At 39.0% G+C, this 18615-nt stretch overlaps 1 protein-coding gene across 2 annotated transcripts; it reads left to right on the forward strand.

The window, feature by feature from the left end:
* Window positions 1-1882: 1882 nt before the first annotated feature.
* Window positions 1883-18320, forward strand: LOC126092536 (40S ribosomal protein S14a). Of its 2 annotated transcripts, none has more exons than XM_049908197.1 (4): window positions 1883-2017; window positions 2258-2428; window positions 16415-16502; window positions 18028-18320. In XM_049908197.1, exons 2-4 carry the CDS (start codon window positions 2280-2282, stop codon window positions 18244-18246), a joined length of 456 nt encoding a protein of 151 aa, XP_049764154.1. In that variant the 5' UTR covers window positions 1883-2017; window positions 2258-2279; the 3' UTR covers window positions 18247-18320. The 2 variants fall into 2 exon arrangements, with proteins under 2 accessions (XP_049764154.1, XP_049764146.1); XM_049908189.1 differs by having other exon boundaries at window positions 1947-2085.
* Window positions 18321-18615: the final 295 nt, after the last annotated feature.

An 18615-nucleotide genomic window follows, 5' to 3' on the forward strand; every position in this document is an offset into this window, starting at 1 on the left:
ACAACAACAAATATGGCGCCCACTACTCTGCTGCCATCATCATTGATTGTTTAGAATCTACAGACGGAATTCACTGCTCTGCTGCCATCGTCATTGATTGGTAAGAATCTACACGCGAAATACAATTTTCTTTCTTCGACATCTTTTTCTAGGCACGTATCATCAAAATAAAATATTAATTTTATAATTTTAAACATCGGATTACGTTTACTTCGTATGTCTAAACGAAATATGGGGCATGGTAAACAGCTATTTGACTATGTAAATTGTAAATTAATTTACTAAATCCAGTATTTTCCTTTGGAGGCAGATTATTGAATAATTGAGGAATATACGATGAGCATTGTCCAAAAATTTGTCTATGATTTATGAAGAGATAATTTCCTATCATAGTACAAAGATTGTATGTTATATATTTGTGCTTTGTAACATAGCGAAAGTGGTAACTATAGTATTGTTTACTGTATCTGAACAAACAGCAAATTTAATCCACAATCCTCTCAAAAACTATACTTCACAGTACCTGTCATTTTTACATATAAAATAGATAACCACTTGTCGAAATATTGTTTTGTGTAATCCTGTTTGCTTAAGGAGGACGTCAGCATCCGAGAAAGCATAACAATGGATAGTAATAATCTGTTTTAGGACAAGTAACACGATCACATATCACGTGAAAGAACCTTCCTAGGTGCAGTTAATCAGACTGGAAAGTGCTTTAATGATGCTAAGACATCCAGTGAAATGTTTAGATACATGCAACACCAATAAAACATGTTCAAGTCGCTTTAAGTTTCCTTTTTCTGAGGTTTTAATTATTTACATATTTTCACCTGAAGTTTAAATAGTTTTGTCTAATTTTCCGTGACATATTAAGCTGTAATAGGCATTACTTTACGCGAATCTAAAAAACCAGTAGGTTCAGATCTTTATTAATCATATTAATAATAGTGCTTAAAGAAACGTGGGCTACCAGCCATCTATTATCATAGACAATAGCTATGTAAGACCTACCAAACTGATTCTACGCCACGGTATGCCATGTTAGTATTGTGCATTACCTTTAGAAGGCAAGCTATAGGTAATCTAATTTTACAATGATGTGCCTATGAATCTGAGCACCCTTCTTAGTTACCTACGTCAATTTTTCTCCTGTTAAAAGCGACGTTATTTAACTTTAATCGTAAGTATTGAGTTTATTGAGCCAGAAACTGAAAACGAAAGAATAATAGGCGTACCTGGATGCGTTGTATGAAAAGTAATGCATAGCGTATATGTGTTTCATAGGTGTATCTATCAAAAGAGCAATGCATATACAATTGAACCATTTCAGCGTTCCACATTTTGTGTATATACGGCTTCAGTTTAATATGTTTCACGTTGGTTTGCTGGCTAAGTGAAACCCGATGTGGTACTTAATGCATCACTTAATTGAAATCCAGTTGTTCCAAAAAAACTGGTTCTTTTTGCAGACTGCTACCGAGTTAGTATTAGTAAGTTATTCATTCACTGATAATCCTGCAGTGATATAAGACCTGTGAGCTGTCTGAATACAAGGAAAAATTTAAGCCGTTCATACAGAGATGTGTTTTATGTGAACAGAACATGAAACTATTCGAAACACTTCTTTCTTTTGCTGATTCACGCAAAAATAATACTCTTGTGCAAAACGGAAAACAACGAAACACAAAAGGCACGTCATACAATATATTAAACAACCAAGTTGTTCCCGTTCTTTGAAAGATTTACACTGGTTTTGTAAAATTTGTGTATTTTCTCACACGCGTCTGTAAACTTTATTTGTGCTCTGCATTGGAGGATTAAGTGGTGTTTGCAATATTTCATTAAGCGCGCCGTTAACTGGGACGACATCTCTTGGCACACTGTACGTACCACGTCAAATAGCAGACGTTTTCCCATCTGCCGGAAACAGTATCTTTGACCGACCAAAGTGTAGCGTGTACAGCCCTTGTATTTCCTTTACGATTGATGCTGCGGTTCGTGTTGAATTTGTGAGGTGAGGCTCCTGTGGTGTTGTGTTGCTGATTAATGTATTATTGCAAATTGTAATTAGACTGATACATAGTGAGTACTGTTCAGCATGTGAATGCGAATTGTTCCTAGCGTTCCTTGTTTGGATGACATGAGATTACTTTCCGTGTGTCGTGTGCCATGCCTGCTACTTTGTTAATTGCATAGGTTAAACTTTACCGTCTGACTTTGCGCTTGAGGGTTTTTATCGGATTCTTTGTTTCAGTTTACACAGTGGAAGTTAAATAATGGCGCCACGGAAAGGAAAAACTCAGCAGGAGCAAGTGCAGGTCTCTCTAGGACCTCAAGTAAGAGAAGGAGAAGTGGTGTTTGGCGTTGCCCACATTTTTGCCAGTTTCAACGACACTTTCGTCCATGTTACCGACTTATCAGGAAGGTATGTATTGTCCTCCAAAGGCATTAATTCTGAAAATTCGTATTGGATAGATTCCCGGCCATTGTGCACGCTTAAATTTTTCTGTGCGTTTATGCTTAGCTTATATCACTGTGTTAATTTGTGTCACTTTGGTATGAATCTGTACACACGTTGCTCATTCGATTGAATTATCGTGCTAGTGACGAGTGGATGGTTTGTATAACTGCTCAGTAGTAATAATAGGTAAACTTGCTTCAATGTGTTGGAACTACTAGGTATCTTAAAAGAAATGAGAGTTTAGTGATGAAATTGGTACTGATTTTTGTAATTACAATCTCTGTGTGTGTGTTAGAAACACTTCGGCTTATTACTAATGTGTCTTAGTTAAAGTGGTATATTTGTAAACTTTTTTGGACCAGAGTGGCATCTTTCTTTTTCTACTTATAGAAGAGACAAATAATTCCAATTCTTGGGACATTCATTATTTTGAAACTTTATTTTTTGAGACATGAAGCAATTGAAGTTATTAATTTGTTCTGGCCATGAAATATTAGTAATATTGTCTATTTTAAGTAGGCTATGCATCAGCTTCTGTTTCATTTACCATACCTGTTTTCCTTCTCTTGTGCTGTCTTCTCAAGACTGTCCACTGACTCTTGGAGGGGAGTCTGCACTCACATTGTTACATTGTCTTCTAGATGAAAGTCCTACAAATGCAGTTGAAGTAAGGCTCAAGTGTAACGTGGTCACTGCAGGCAGCACCCTGTTGGCACTGTAATGTCATGTTTCATGTGCATTTTCCTACAGTGCATGAAATCTGATGATAGATAAAATTCCTCACCTGTTTTTTTCATAGTGAATATAGGTTTTGTAATATGCATCAGAGTATTGTGGATAAGGGGGGGACATTGTTATCTATGGCTCTGTTGGTGTAAACTTGACACTGTTTTTTTGGACTTCATATTGCCTTGTCTGGTGAAACCTTGTATACACTGTTTTTCTACATAATCTTAGAGTGCAAAGTGATAACAGCATATGGAGCATATGGAGTATGGTCAGCAGTACACTACAGGTTATTATATGAGCAAACACAGGGAAAGAAAACTGAAGTCTTACTAATGCTGAAACTCTGCACTCACAAGGAAAAAGAGAAGTTGCAGATACGTAAGGCTTCAGTCTAATGACATACTTCACGGACTTGAGTAGTGCTGGTAGTACTTGTGAAAATATGCTAGTTTTATATTTGTAATGAATTGATTGGTATACTGCAGTCATTAAACAGTATATGGCTTTGGCCATTTCCTGAATGTGGCAGTTAAGTCTATTAATGCAGAAGCTAGTTTCTCAGAAACTGTGTTTACAGGTTTTTTTACCATTGGCGAGGGACTAATCTGGGTTAAAGTTATGTATTGGACCCGTCACCCATAATTGTAGTAGTGGTAGCAGGCTGATCTCTGATCTGTACTGCAGCACGAGATCTAGGTTATGTTGGAAGGTGACAATTTGGTTGTGAATTGGTATAAGCCAACGAATGTGAAAGTGGAGAATATTATTGTGGTAACAAATTGACTGGCAGCAAAGCCTAATGTTTACATTCGCCTTTGCGACTTATTGATAAATGTAAGGGGAATCCAGTACGTAATTTTTACCCTAATTGGTATCACTTGAGTGCAGAATTACAGTTTCAGCAAGTAGATGAGTTCAGTAAAAGTGACAGGTGATTTCTGTTTGTACAAAGCAGTGAGGGAGAGAAAGTTGGAGAGTAAATAAAATTCTATAAACTATTAACCCTTTAATTTGGTGTATCTAGCTTTCTGTCGTGGTCTTCTTTCGTATAATTTTGTTTGTGGCTGGTGATCGATGTTAACAGTGATACTAGTACTATGTAAGAAGGTGGGTGGCGAGACACATTGGCAAGGAACAGTGCACCACATGTCCCTCCAGCCAATAGTGTTGTTCTACTGCATCTGTCTTTAGCTTGATTTTGGGGTCACATAAATTTTTGCTTTCAGTACTGTGGGGATTACTTAGCCACACAATGTTTATTACAGGTGGCATAAAGCAAACACTATTTCCATGTAAGATGTAACAGTGATTGTTGCCAAGCACACAGATTCTTCTAGTATAGTCAGAAGTAGAAACAGTGGCTGTTGCCCCAACTTTACCAGTTGTCAGGGAAGGTAAGAACTGGCACATAGGGCATGGGATGGAGGCAAGGTATTCATAGTCGCTCTGCACAAAGTGCATCGTGCTGCCATTTTCTTACCTGCACACCGCTATAACTTGTTTTGGCTAATCACAACATAGTTGACAAACTGAATGCATAAAGTCATTTCCTGTTTTCTGATTATGTTGTTGTAGACATCTCTTTCGCTGTTTACATCTTAAATTTTTTACACATGGTTTTCCCATGTAGATTGGCCTGTGGCTTTTGAATGTGCATTGCAATTGTTTCATGTTGATTAAACTTCTTTCTCAGTGCTTGCAAAAAAAAAAAAAAGTCTGCAGTAATAATTCTTAGCCCTTTTGTTGCTACAGAGGTGCTTTCTACATTCCATACTGAGTGCAGCATTGTTGTGGCTGTACTTCTTGCCAAATACTTGTGCTGAGGGACAGCATTCTGGCCACTATGAAATACTGATTTTTATAAAAACTATTTGCTTAAAAAATTTGATTTTTACACATCTTACGGTCTGATTATTCATTTGATAAAGGACTGAATTTCTATTCGTTATTCTTCATAGAAGATATGGAAGTAACTCGCTGCAGCAGTGAGAGGTTGGCAGCTCAAGATGCATACAGACATCAAAAGCACTGTAAGAAAACCCAAGTGCCACATGTATACATGTCCTCAGCACATGTGGAACAGGACGTTTATATATGCTTGCAGCAGTGACAGGGTTAAACATTTAAAATGCTCTATCTTCATTTTTAAGATCTGACTTGGGAGCAATTATGTGCATTCAGTACTTGGGCATCCTTGGACAAGAACAAGGAACACAGATGACAAACTGTTCTGTGTGAGTGTATGCAATTGTGTTAATGAACTGACAATTATTATAGCATATTGTATAGCTGAGTATTATGATTTGTGAGAATCACATCTTACAGCTTAATTCATCAGCTTCATAAACTTCAGTGCTAGGTAAACTAATGCAAGACATTCTCTTAAAGTTTGTGATGAAAAATGGGAGTCACTATGAATTTATGTTCAATACCTGTTATGTCATATGTTGCTACATGTGAAAGATAGATAACTTACTGAATTATTCCTTAAGCCGGAAATACGGAAGCGTCCGATCCTGCCCATCTGCTTTGACCCATGACACCACAAACATGGCGGAAACGCCGATAAACCATGATTCTAATATGGCGCATATAAAGTCGGTATGTACACATTATGAGGACGAAAATACATCGAAAAACAAACACACACACTTGCCACAAAAAGCCTAATGAAACTAACGGGACAAGTGTGGGAAATGGGGTGTTTTTGGGTGGGGGCAAACTAAATATAAACAAATTTAGACACCCGCCCCCATACAAAACCACAAAAAGACAAAAAAACAGACATCACAAAACTCCCCAAATACCACTAAACTCAATATCATCTGGTATCGGACACTTCACTTGACCTATATAGCTCAACAGCAGCTTCCGATCCCATAAATTAGGATCAAGCACTTCCCTTGGCCTATGTAGCTCAGAAACATCTCCCTATTCCAATATCACCTTACACAGCCACACATTGGGATCGAACACTTACTTCCCTTGACCTGCGCACTGTTAATTTTATCCGTCATATCCATTCCTGAACAAAAACAACAACCGATTAATTTTACTAAAATTACCACACGATGTACAGCGAACAACACTAAATTAACCTTCACAAAAAATCATTAACTCACTGAAACGAATTCCACTACAAACACAACCGACACTCAAACAATTCTGGATAATGAGCAAAATCAAACTGAGCCTATTACACCACACAAATGAAAACCCTGAACATACCACCAGAGAGCACAACAAACCACAACACGACATCTACAAACACGCCACACTCACAAACCAAACTCCGTGCTGTTATGACGTCACACATGGCAACACCATTACGTCACGGGTCAAAGCCGACGCGTGGGATCGGACGCTTCTGTCGACCCCAGAAATCCTGCCACTGTTCTCCCTTACCAATGTCGACTTTGTGGGTTTATTTATGGAATTCAGGACTCCACATCAGGAACTCTTCTTAGTCTTGTAAATATTTTGGCAGCATTTGGGTATCATTACCAAAGAGGCTGTTGGTGTTGTTCAGTTTCTGACCTACTAGCTACACCGCTGCCCCTGGTTGCAGAGCGACATTCATTTCTCCACAGGAGACAGACAAATCATATATGTGACCTGAACTCTTTGGAATGGGGGCTTGGCCACTAAATCCTAACCATAACCTCACTATTGAAACACAGCCAGGTTCCTCACAATGTCCAGTTAGTCGTCTTATGTAATTTGTTGGCCAATTTGGCAGCTCCTTTCAGCAATGCTCAATCTGCTATGTGTATTCACCTTCCCCCTGAGAAGTGTTCACTGGAATGCAAATTGATGATTGATTTGAGAAGTGTCTGTGAGGATGGGAGAGAATATCAGAAAATCTTTGGTGGAGGAAAAAATTATTACAGCAGTGATGAAGTACATGCTCAAACCTTATTGAGAAGACAATATTATTTTTAAATAAGGCTCCCAAATTCACTTCCTGGGAGCATGTGCTAATAGATGTATAGCAAAGTGTGCTTGTAAAAGTCCCCACATATAAGAAATGAAGTAAAAATTGTGTGATCAGGTTACTGTCCATAGCTTCATTAGGGGGCACTTATAAGGAAGATATGATCATCCTACACACAATGTGCACTATTGCAGCAACTGCTTCCATCTTTTAGATGATATGTCCAAGTGATAAGTGGTATTACTCATTTACAAATATGGCTGAATCATGTTTAGCCTTGTCCTCACTACAGTCATCCTCTCTGTAAAAACTACAATTTCTTAATATAGGTACAACAGAGTCTGTTGGGTATCATCGGAAGATGGAAGCATTTCCATTTCCTCCATATGATTCTAGACTGAATACAATTTACCTGAAGAAAGGTTACAAAACTGCATGGGGAAAATGCTCCAGACACTGTCCTGTCATAACAATGGCCAATGAGGAAAATCCAGAAATGATGGTCCTAGAGGGCTGATTGCTTTCAGCATCTCCCAGCTTCAGAAGCTAAGGCGAACCAAACCAGAACCCAGTCAGAATTGGCGGATTTTCCTGATGAACATGGGATCAAATAAATAAAATTAAATGTAGCTTTTTCAAAATGCTACAATGCAGGAAGAATTACCCCATGTGCAAAGCACTGTTTCAGTTGACATAAAAAATGCACTGGATGATAACATACACATGATACCCTTGGTGAAGCCACACTCTAATACCATGACCAAAATTTTTTTCTGATTCCTCCTTCGCTATTATTCACTTTATGTATGGTCTACCTACCAGAGCTATTCCTTTAACTTACAATACTACTTATCTTAAAAAAATAACTAGTTTAGGATAGACTTGTGATATTTAAGAGAATTGTGCCTGTGTTTCTGCGAAATTGGAATGGAGGGATATATAGAAATTTTACATTATCAACAATTTAAGTTTTTGTCTACTACTATTGTCTGTTGATGTATCTTTTGACGTGCTCTGTGTTCTTAGATGTTTGCCTACATGAAAGGATTTGAGTAACATGTGAGGGAATCAAATTATTTCAGTGAGCTGGATTATGGCAGTTTAATTCACAGTTCTTTTCGAACTGATATTTATCGTTTCCTATCTTTTCGAACTGATATTTATCATTATACATGGAAGAACCCTGGAGATACTAAAAGGTATCAGATAGATTGTATAATGGTAAGACAGAGATTTAGGAACCAGGCTTTAAATTGTAAGACATTTCCAGGGGCAGATGTGGACTCTGACCACAATCTATTGCTTATGACCTGTAGATTAAAACTGAAGAAACTGCAAAAAGGTGGGAAAGTAGGGACATGGGACCTGGATAAACTGACTAAACCAGAGGTTGTACAGAGTTTCAGGGAGAGCATAAGGGAACAATTGACAGGAATGGGGGAAAGAAATACAGTAGAAGAAGAATGAGTAGCTTTGAGGGATGAAGTAGTGAAGGCAGCAGAGGATCATGTAGGTAAAAATCATGTAGGTAAAAATACGAGGGCTAGTAGAAATCCTTGGGTAACAGAAGAAATATTGAACTTAATTGATGAAAGGAGAAAATATAAAAATGCAGTAAATGAAGCAGGCAAAAAGGAATACAAACGTCTCAAAAATGAGATTGACAGGAAGTGCAAAATGGCTAAGCAGGGATGGCTAGAGGACAAATGTAAGGATGTAGAGGCTTATCTCAGTAGGGGTAAGATAGATACTGCTTACAGGAAAATTAGAGAGAACTTTGGAGATAAGAGAACCACATCTATGAACATAAAGAGCTCAGATGGTAACCCAGTTCTAAGCAAAGAGCAGAAAGGTGGAAGGTGTATATAGAGGGTCTATACAAGGGTGATGTACTTGAGGACAATATTACGGAAATGGAAGAGAATGTAGATGAAGATGATTTGGGAGATAAGATACTGCGTGAAGAATTCGACAGAGCACTGAAAGACCTGAGTCGAAACAAGGCTCCCGGAGTAGACAACATTCCATTAGAACTACTGACGGCTTTGGGAGAGCAAGATGTATGAGACAGGCGAAATACCCTCAGACTTCAAGAAGAATATAATAATTCCAATCCCAAAGAAAGCAGGTGTTGACAGATGTGAAAATTACCTTACAGTCAGTTTAATAAGCCACAGCTGCAAAATACTAACAGGAATTCTTTACAGACGAATGGAAAACTAGTAGAAGCCGACTTCGGGGAAGATCAGTTTGGATTCCGTAGACATACTGGAACACGTGAGGCAATACTGACCTTACGACTTATCTTAGAAGAAAGATTAAGGAAAGGCAAACCTATGTTTCTAACATTTGTAGACTTAGAGAAAGCTTTTGACAATGTTGTCTGGAATACTCTCTTTCAAATTCTAAAGGTGGCAGGGGTAAAATACAGGGAGCGAAAGGCTATTTATAATTTGTACAGAAACCAGATGGTAGTTATAAGAGTTGAGGGGCATGAAAGGGAAGCAGTTGTTGGGAAGGAAGTAAGACAGGGTTGTAGCCTCTCCCCGATGTTATTCAATCTGTATATTGAGCAAGCAGTAAGGGAAACAAAAGAAAAAATTCTGAGTAGGTATTAAAATCCATGGAGAAGAAATAAAAACTTTGAGGTTCGCTGATGACATTGTAATTCTGTCTAAGGACTTGGAAGAGCAGTTGAACGGAATGGATAGCGTCTTGAAAGGAGGATATAAGATGAACATCAACAAAAGCAAAACGAGGATAATGGAATGTAGTCAAATTAAGTCGGGTGATGCTGAGGGAATTAGATTAGGGAATGAGACACTTAAAGTAGTAAAGGAGTTTTGCTATTTGGGGAGCAAAATAACTGATGATGGTCGAAGTAGAGAGGATATAAAATGTAGACTGACAATGGCAAGGAAAACGTTTCTGAAGAAGAGAAATTTGTTAACATCGAGTATAGATTTAAGTGTCAGGAAGTCCTTTCTGAAAGTATTTGTATGGAGTGTAGCAATGTATGGAAGTGAAACATGGACGATAAATAGTTTGGACAAGAAGAGAATAGAAGCTTTCGAAATGTGGTGCTACAGAAGACTGCTGAAGATTAGATGGGTAGATCACATAACTAATGAGGAAGTATTGAATAGGATTGGGGAGAAGTTCGTGGCACAACTTGACCAGAAGAAGGGATCGGTTGGTAGGACATGTTCTGAGGCATCAAGGGATCACCAATTTAGTATTGGAGGGCAGCGTGGAGGGTAAAAATCGTAGAGGGAGACCAAGAGATGAATACACTAATCAGATTCAGAAGGATGTAGGTTGCAGTAGGTACTGGGAGATAAAGAAGCTTGCACAGGATAGAGTAGCATGGAGAGCTGCATCAAACCAGTCTCAGGACTGAAGACCACAACAACATTTATCATTAGCTACAAATGTCACTGAACATCAAAAGTAGGCCTATAGTAAGCCCAAAACGTGAGCAAACAATCATATAGCTGTGAAAAGACTTCAAGTGACTGCCAGCTTTACACCATTAATTTATTGCTTACTTTTACAGAATAAATTCTCAATTAACCGTAGCTGCAGTGGCTCCCAATGATATTTCCATAGAACTGGGAATGATTATATTCCTAATACGCTACCATTTTTTTATTTAAGGGTCGCTTCTACGTCACGGGTCAAAGCTGACGGGTGGGATTGGACACTTCGGTCAACCCCTTAAACCTTGAAAGAAATCTCTATTTTCCTCCAGTCTTAAAGATGGAGTGTATGTAAACCGCTCTGTTACAAATGAGCATTACAGTGAAAAAGCCAGAATGAAATATTCAGGAAGCCCTCCTATCTGAAAATGGTTGAAGGATCAGTAAGAGATTTTGCCACATGATAGCACAGAGGCAAAGTATTTTGTTGTGTTATTAATATGTGGAACTTATGTTTACCATGATATTCAAATAATTGCAGATTTTTTCAGTGAAAGAATGGAATTTTTAAGGATTGTCTTTAGTTAATGAAATGAGAATTGCTGTTGGTTTATAACAACATAAGTAAAGAAGTTGCACGGTCATTTTTATTCTGAGAATCGGCTTTTTCATCAACTGTTGATCTGACTTTCCTTTAGTTGCTACTTTAATAATACACTGTTTTAGGATTCTGTTGCAATTTCAACTGCATTACAATGTTAGTGTGATGAATATTTAGAATCAGTCTCTTGTTCTTTCTTGCCACATTACTTTTCAACTAGGCCCACGTATTCTCAGTTGGATTGTAAGGTGTGTAATGTGGGGGAAGCTTGATTAAGCGATGGCCTTCTGTGTCAGCATGGAGTTTTGACTTGTGGAGCACTAAAAGTTCCATTAACTTTACTTGATACATGCTAAATTCGGGCTGCTGAAACATCTCTTCAAGGTCACTCCCCAAGCACCGTAGAGTTGGTAGTATAAGTAACAAACAAGTAAGGAACAGGAGGCGCCGCATCTTCTGAACCAATAACAGCATTGAACTGAAGCCGGTTCTGGTATCGATGATACCACATTGCCGCCTTCCGTGTAAACATTGTATGTTAGTGCATGAACGCCTGCTGTTGTGTTGGGTTAATGCCTCAACTACAGGCACCGTAGCTTATTTATCCCTGTGTCACATTTCCTGATAGTTCGCCAAACAAATTGTACTAAAAGACGCGTTTTGTAGTATGGTACATGTTAGGTTTGTGGCATGCTTATAGTTTTTGATATTTTAATTTCTAAACTTCAGATGTTTAATGTTTTGTGCATTCAAACCGCGGTGTTTGAGTTTGTGTGATGAAATAGTCATGTTTCTATGTTGTTATGGAACTTGTTCTACGATTGGTTGATACGAGCAACCGCCATGTAAAATGTACAGACCGTATTTGTTGTATTTACACTTGTGTATTACAAAAATATACGTTTTAAGTGATACAGAGCATACAGCCACTCGGCCACATTGTGCAGTGCAAAGTTCAAAACCATCGTACAATATGCGTTAGATGAGTATGTGCCAAGCAAGATCGTAAGAGATGGAAAAGAGCCTCCGTGGTACAACAACCGAGTTAGAAAACTGCTGCGGAAGCAAAGGGAACTTCACAGCAAACATAAACATAGCCAAAGCCTTGCAGACAAACAAAAATTACGCGAAGCGGCGAAATGTAATGTGAGGAGGGCTATGCGAGAGGCGTTCAATGAATTCGAAAGTAAAGTTCTATGTACTGACTTGGCAGAAAATCCTAAGAAATTTTGGTATTATGTCAAAGCGGTAGGTGGATCAAAACAAAATGTCCTGACACTCTGTGACCAAAATGGTACTGAAACAGAGGATGACAGGCTGAAGGCCAAAATACTAAATGTCTTTTTCCAAAGCTGTTTCACAGAGGAAGAATGCACCGTAGTTCCTTCTCTAGATTGTCGTACAGATGACAAAATGGTAGATATCGAAATAGATGACAGGGGGATAGAGAAACAATTAAAAATCCTCAAAAGAGGAAAGGCCGCTGGACCTGATGGGATACCAGTTCGATTTTACACAGAGTATGCGAAGGAACATGACCCTTCTTGCAGCGGTGTACCGTAGGTCTCTAGAAGAGTGTAGCGTTCCACAGGATTGGAAAAGGTCATCCCCATTTTCAAGAAGGGACGTCGAACAGATGTGCAGAACTATAGACCTATATCTCTTAACGTCGATCAGTTGTAGAATTTTGGAACATGTATTATGTTAAAGTATAATGACTTTTCTGGAGACTAGAAATCTACTCTGTAGGAATCACCATGGGTTTCGAAAAAGACGATCGTGTGAAACCCAGCTCACGCTATTTGTCCATTAGACCCAGAGGGCCATAGACACGGGTTCACAGGTAGATGCCATGTTTCTAGATTTCAGCAAGGCGTTTGATACAGTTCCCCACAGTCGTTTAATGAACGAAGTAAGAGCATATGGACTATCAGACCAATTGTGTGATTGGATTGAAGAGTTCCTAGATAACAGAACGCAGCATGTCATTCTCAATGGAGAGAAGTCTTCCAAAGTAAGAGTGATTTCAGGTGTGCTGCAGGGGAGTGTTGTAGGACTGTTGCTATTCACAATATACACGAATGACCTTGTGGATGACATCGGAAGTTCACTGAGGCTTTTTGCGGATGGTGCTGTGGTATATCGAGAGGTTGTAACAATGGAAAATTGTACTGAAATGCAGGAGGATCTGCAGCGAATTGAGACATGGTGCAGGGAGTGGCAATTGAATCTCAATGTAGACAAGTGAAATGTGCTGCGAATACATAGAAAGAAAGATCCCTTACATTTACCTAAAATATAACAGGTCAGCAACTGGAAGCAGTTAATTCCATAAATTATCTGGGAGTACGCTTTAGGAGTGATTTAAAATGGAATGATCATATAAAGTTGATCGTCGGTAAAGCAGATGCCAGACTGAGATTCATTGGAAGAATCCTAAGGAAATGCAATCTGAAAACAAAGGAAGTAGGTTACAGTACGCTTGTTCGCCCACTGCTTGAATACTGCTCAACAGTGTGGGATCCGTACCAGATAGGGTTGATAGGAGAGAGAGAGAGAGAGAGAGAGAGAGAGAGAGAGAGAGAGAGAAGATCCAACGGAGAACTGCGCGCTTCCTTACAGGATCATTTAGTAATCGCGAAAGCGTTACAGAGATGACAGATAAACTCCAGTGGAAGACTCTGCAGGAGAGATTCAGTAGCTCGGTTCGGGCTATTGTTGAAGTTTCGCGAACATACCTTCAACGAAGAGACAAGTAGTATATTGTTCCCTCCTATGTGTATCTCGCGAAGAGACTAGGAGGATAAAATCAGAGAGATTAGAGCCCACACAGAGGCATACCGACAATCCTTCTTTCCACGAACAATACGAGACTGGAATAGAAGGGAGAACCAATAGAGATACTTAGGGTACCCTCTGCCACTTGCTTGCGGAGTATGGATGTAGATGTTAAAATTGCATTTATACCTTTCTCTGGATTTACTGTTTTTGTTCTTCATTCATGTTTTTATTGAATATGGGTGCAGCAAGTTCTTTCACTTCCATCCTAACTACATGCTACAGAAGTTTTACCTCATACATTGCACACACATTGCGTTGTTTTCGAACTCTTGGAATGCTACTATTCACAAGAAAGTAAGTCACTAAACTCGTGCATAATACTCTCACAAAAGAAACTTGCTAATAATGCACATTGCCCACAGTTAGCAAGCAAGGAAACTAAAGTAATGGGACATATTTCTCGCACTTTTCCTTTAATCGTTCATGAAATTTTCATTAGGTGGTGATACCTGTGTTACCATACTCAAGGGCACTCTAGCGAGACATTGACAAACTTATTCCACCGCTGTTAGAACAGCTAATGGGAGAATAAACGACCATCTAAAACAGTATCAAAACAATAATACTAAATGTCAATTAAAGACTCGTCAAAGCATAATAGTTATACAGAGACAGGGATTTGCTAGTGAAGTTTCAGCAACTCAGTTCATTCCCTTTTGATGTGAGCTGTGAAACATGAAAATTGTGTGCACGTTGGTAGGACACCCTTTGGCTGAAACACAAGAGTCTTCAGGATGCCCATGAGAGCTCTACTCTTAAGGAAACAACTTCCCCAAACATCCACTACATAGAGCTAAGCGGAATTTCAAGATGCGCCTTAAGACTAGCCAGTACCTGTTAGAAAACCATCACATCACATGTCAACAATTACTTGAAACATTGACTGGCATTGTTTATATCTGTGTAGGAAATATGGAAAATGTTTTCTGATAATTTAAATTCTATAATACGCTATTGAGAAATTTATTTTAATGTACGAGGGTGAGTCAAATCAAAACCTTAAATATTTTTTCAATATTATTTGTGCAGAAGTGGTACAAAGCTGTATCACTTTTCAACATAATCTCCCCCATGCTTAATGCAAATCCTCCAGTGCTTACAATGTGCATAAATTCCTTTAGAAAAAAATTCTTTTGGTAGTCAGTGCAACCACTCATGCACTGCGTGGTGTACCTCTTCATCAGAACGGAAATTCTTTCCTCCTATTGCGTCTTTGAGTGGTCCAAACGTATGGGAATCACTTGGGGCAAGGTCTGGTGAGTATGGTTGATGAGGAACACACTCAAAATGCACGTATGTGATTATTGCAACTGCTGTACGGGCAGTGTGGGGCCTTGCATTGTCATGTTGCAGAAGGACGCCTTCTGACAGCAGTCCACGTTGCTTTGCTTTGATTTGATTGTCGGCCGTAGAAGATTTTTTAGGAGATCTGTGTATGACCCAATGGTGAGAGTGGTCCCTCTAGGCATGTAATGCTCCAAAAATGGCGCCTTTTTCGTCCGAAAATAGTCTGCATAACCTTCCCTGCTGATGGTTCTGTTCGAAGCTATCATGCACAATGTGGTGTGTTTGACCCATGACTAATCTGTAAATATGCTGCAATGTCATTCAGTGTCACTCGGCAGTTTTCCTTCACTCTGGCTTCAACTGCTGCAATGTTCTGTGGAGCCACAACTCATTGTGCCTGACCCGGACGAGGAGCATCAACTGAAGTCACACCATTTACGAACTTCCTACTCCATTTGTAGACTTGCTGCTGTGACAAACATGCGTCACCATACTGAACCTTCATTCATTGATGAATTTAAATAGGTTTCACACCTTCACTACGCAAAAACCGAATAGCAGAACGCTGTTCTTCCCTGGTGCAAGTCGCAAGTGGGGCGGCCATCTTTATACTGATACTGCGACGGTATGTGTGCATCTGCACTAACTGCTACATGCTGTTTGTAGGATGCTGACCAACTAACAAAATAATGGTGTAAAATTTCGATTTGTTATTACAAATTTAGGGTTTTCATTTGACTCACCCTTGTATATTTTTGCGTGGCCTCAGAGCCTGTAATTACGAAACGTGCCTGCTAGGGACCCTAACCAACACATTATTGTATAGATTGTTTCAAGAAGTTAGTCGTGTGCCTGAGGACCTCCCTTTGTGACATTTTGTTGTACACTCATTTGATGAAAAAGGAATAGTCAGCATTGGCAGAATATATTTTGAAATGTTATTTACACTCTACAAATTGAACTCGTGCTCACTTGCAGTATCCAGACTGAAGTATTAAAATCAAACTCCTTATGTTAGAGTGCGGTACAACTGTAATTTACATATGGGGGCTGTTCATATGCGTAACAATTCATATACTTAGATGTCAATAATATGTAACAATAGATCAGCTGCTTCATACTTATCATTCCTGCTCTAGGGAAACTATTGCCAGAGTTACTGGAGGCATGAAGGTTAAGGCGGACAGAGATGAAGCGTCGCCCTACGCTGCTATGTTGGCTGCTCAGGTATGACCTACTGCCCTTTTCTCCTAATTGTTTTCTCGTCAAAGACGTGGTACAGTTGTGTTACTCAAATGTTAAATATAATGTAGTAATGATCATTAGTTTGTCTTGTCTTAAAGAAAGGAACTCGCATATTTGTTATATAAGGAAACTTACGTTTAGTTATAACCTTTACAGAATTTCTCAAAATGTGCATTATGTTACTCTTGTGATATGGCAAAGAATTTCGACAGACCTGAGAATAGTGCTGATAGTGATGAAATATGAGTTGAAGCATGTAAAGAAGAATATTGTTCACATTAACCATACTTATGTGTCTTCTCCTCTGGAGGTCCTATATTACTTTGTAAAATTATCTTTACAGATCTTTTATAAATATTTAGTAGTGGACTGGAATGCTTTTGTCATTTGATAATACCTCAGGTGGTCTATTAAATTAAAATCACTTGTGTATCCAGCATTTCTCCAGCATGACATTCTCATATCAGAGACATAAACTTGCTTGTTCTATTCTCACCCTTGCGGTATTGTAGGGACCGATGACCTAGCAGTTTGGTCTCCTTTCTCCTGCCCCCCCCCCCCCCTCTCACCCTTAAACCTACCAACCAACCATACACTGTTATGACTATTTTTACCCAAAATTTGGTCACTTCAAATGTATTTTCTGTTCCTTAATGTTCATCTTTTCTGCAGGAGGCCGGACATGTCAGCATTGAGCATATGATGAACAGTCTGGTTTTCTCCACAGTGACGCTCAATATCAGTTTGATGATCAGTGTAGTCCCATCCTGTCTATTCAGGGACATCCAAGTTGTCCATTTCGCATCATAGCCAGGAGGTAGTTTCTGCAACTTTTCCAGCCATGCACAAAGTAGATCATAGACCCCCGTAGTGGCAACCTAACTTTTTCAGCAGTGGTTCTAAATGCTGTCAATGTTCTAAGGAAACTCCTTGACTTTAGAATAAAAGGGTGTTAATGCTCAAGTAAAAATATTTCTCTCTCTTTAATGTATGTATGCATCAGATAAGTTAGTAAATAACTTTTTTGTCAACCCGCTGCAAGTGTACTTACGGCACCTAAAGTTCAGTTTCTTATTCAGGACTGTTAGAGGACCATAGTATCCATGAACATTCTGCATCTTTTCTAGACCCTATCTTCAGTTTATCATACAGTGTATTTCCTGTTGAGCTGTGCCAATCTCATCCTGATTCTCCACAGCTATTAATCACAAAACTAATTGCAAATATTTACGTATTAATACCTGTGTTTATGGGGGATTGAGTGGGGGGGGGGGGGGGTGGTGCACACGTGTGTCACTGCAAATTTCTGCACCCTATGGAAATTTGTACATAATTCACAGGCTAAGTCAAGAGTAAAATATATGTAATGGGGGGGGGGGGGCTGCTGTGTGTTTTTGCTTCGTGTATAATTGTTAAATCTGTGAAACAAAATTTTCCTACTTATGTTCAAGATATTGTAAACTTTTGTATATGATGTATTTCTTATGCATTTTACTCTGGAATACAGGACGTTGCAGAGAAATGCAAGACATTGGGAATCACAGCACTGCACATAAAGTTACGCGCAACAGGTGGCAATAAGACAAAAACTCCTGGCCCAGGAGCGCAGTCGGCCCTACGTGCTCTGGCCCGGTCCAACATGAAGATTGGGCGAATTGAAGATGTGACGCCAATTCCCTCAGATTCCACACGCAGGAAGGGTGGACGACGTGGTCGTAGGTTGTGAAGTGACTGTATACTTGTGTGGAACTTGTACTACTGTTATATATTCCTATCCAATGAAATAAAATATTTGACATATGCTGTGGTGCCTGCTTTACATCTCCATTTTTCTATAGGCAATAGTATATTATGTGCAGTTTCCTCCTGAATACCATGACTTATTCAGTGAAAATGTAGCTCACAACTCTGATAAATGTTTACTTGCCTTCATAGTATGTGTTGAAGATGTTACTGCATAATGATTTTTGTGAATTTTGTAGTGTACTTAAACAGAAGCATTGATGGTGAAGCTAGATAAATCAGCTCAAGAATTGTCTGCTACTTAACAGAGCCAAATCCTTTTATAAGAATATACAAAAAATTATTAAGACTG

This window comes from Schistocerca cancellata, chromosome 1 (genome assembly GCF_023864275.1).
Source record: "Schistocerca cancellata isolate TAMUIC-IGC-003103 chromosome 1, iqSchCanc2.1, whole genome shotgun sequence".
Taxonomy (NCBI): Eukaryota; Metazoa; Arthropoda; class Insecta; order Orthoptera; family Acrididae; genus Schistocerca; species Schistocerca cancellata.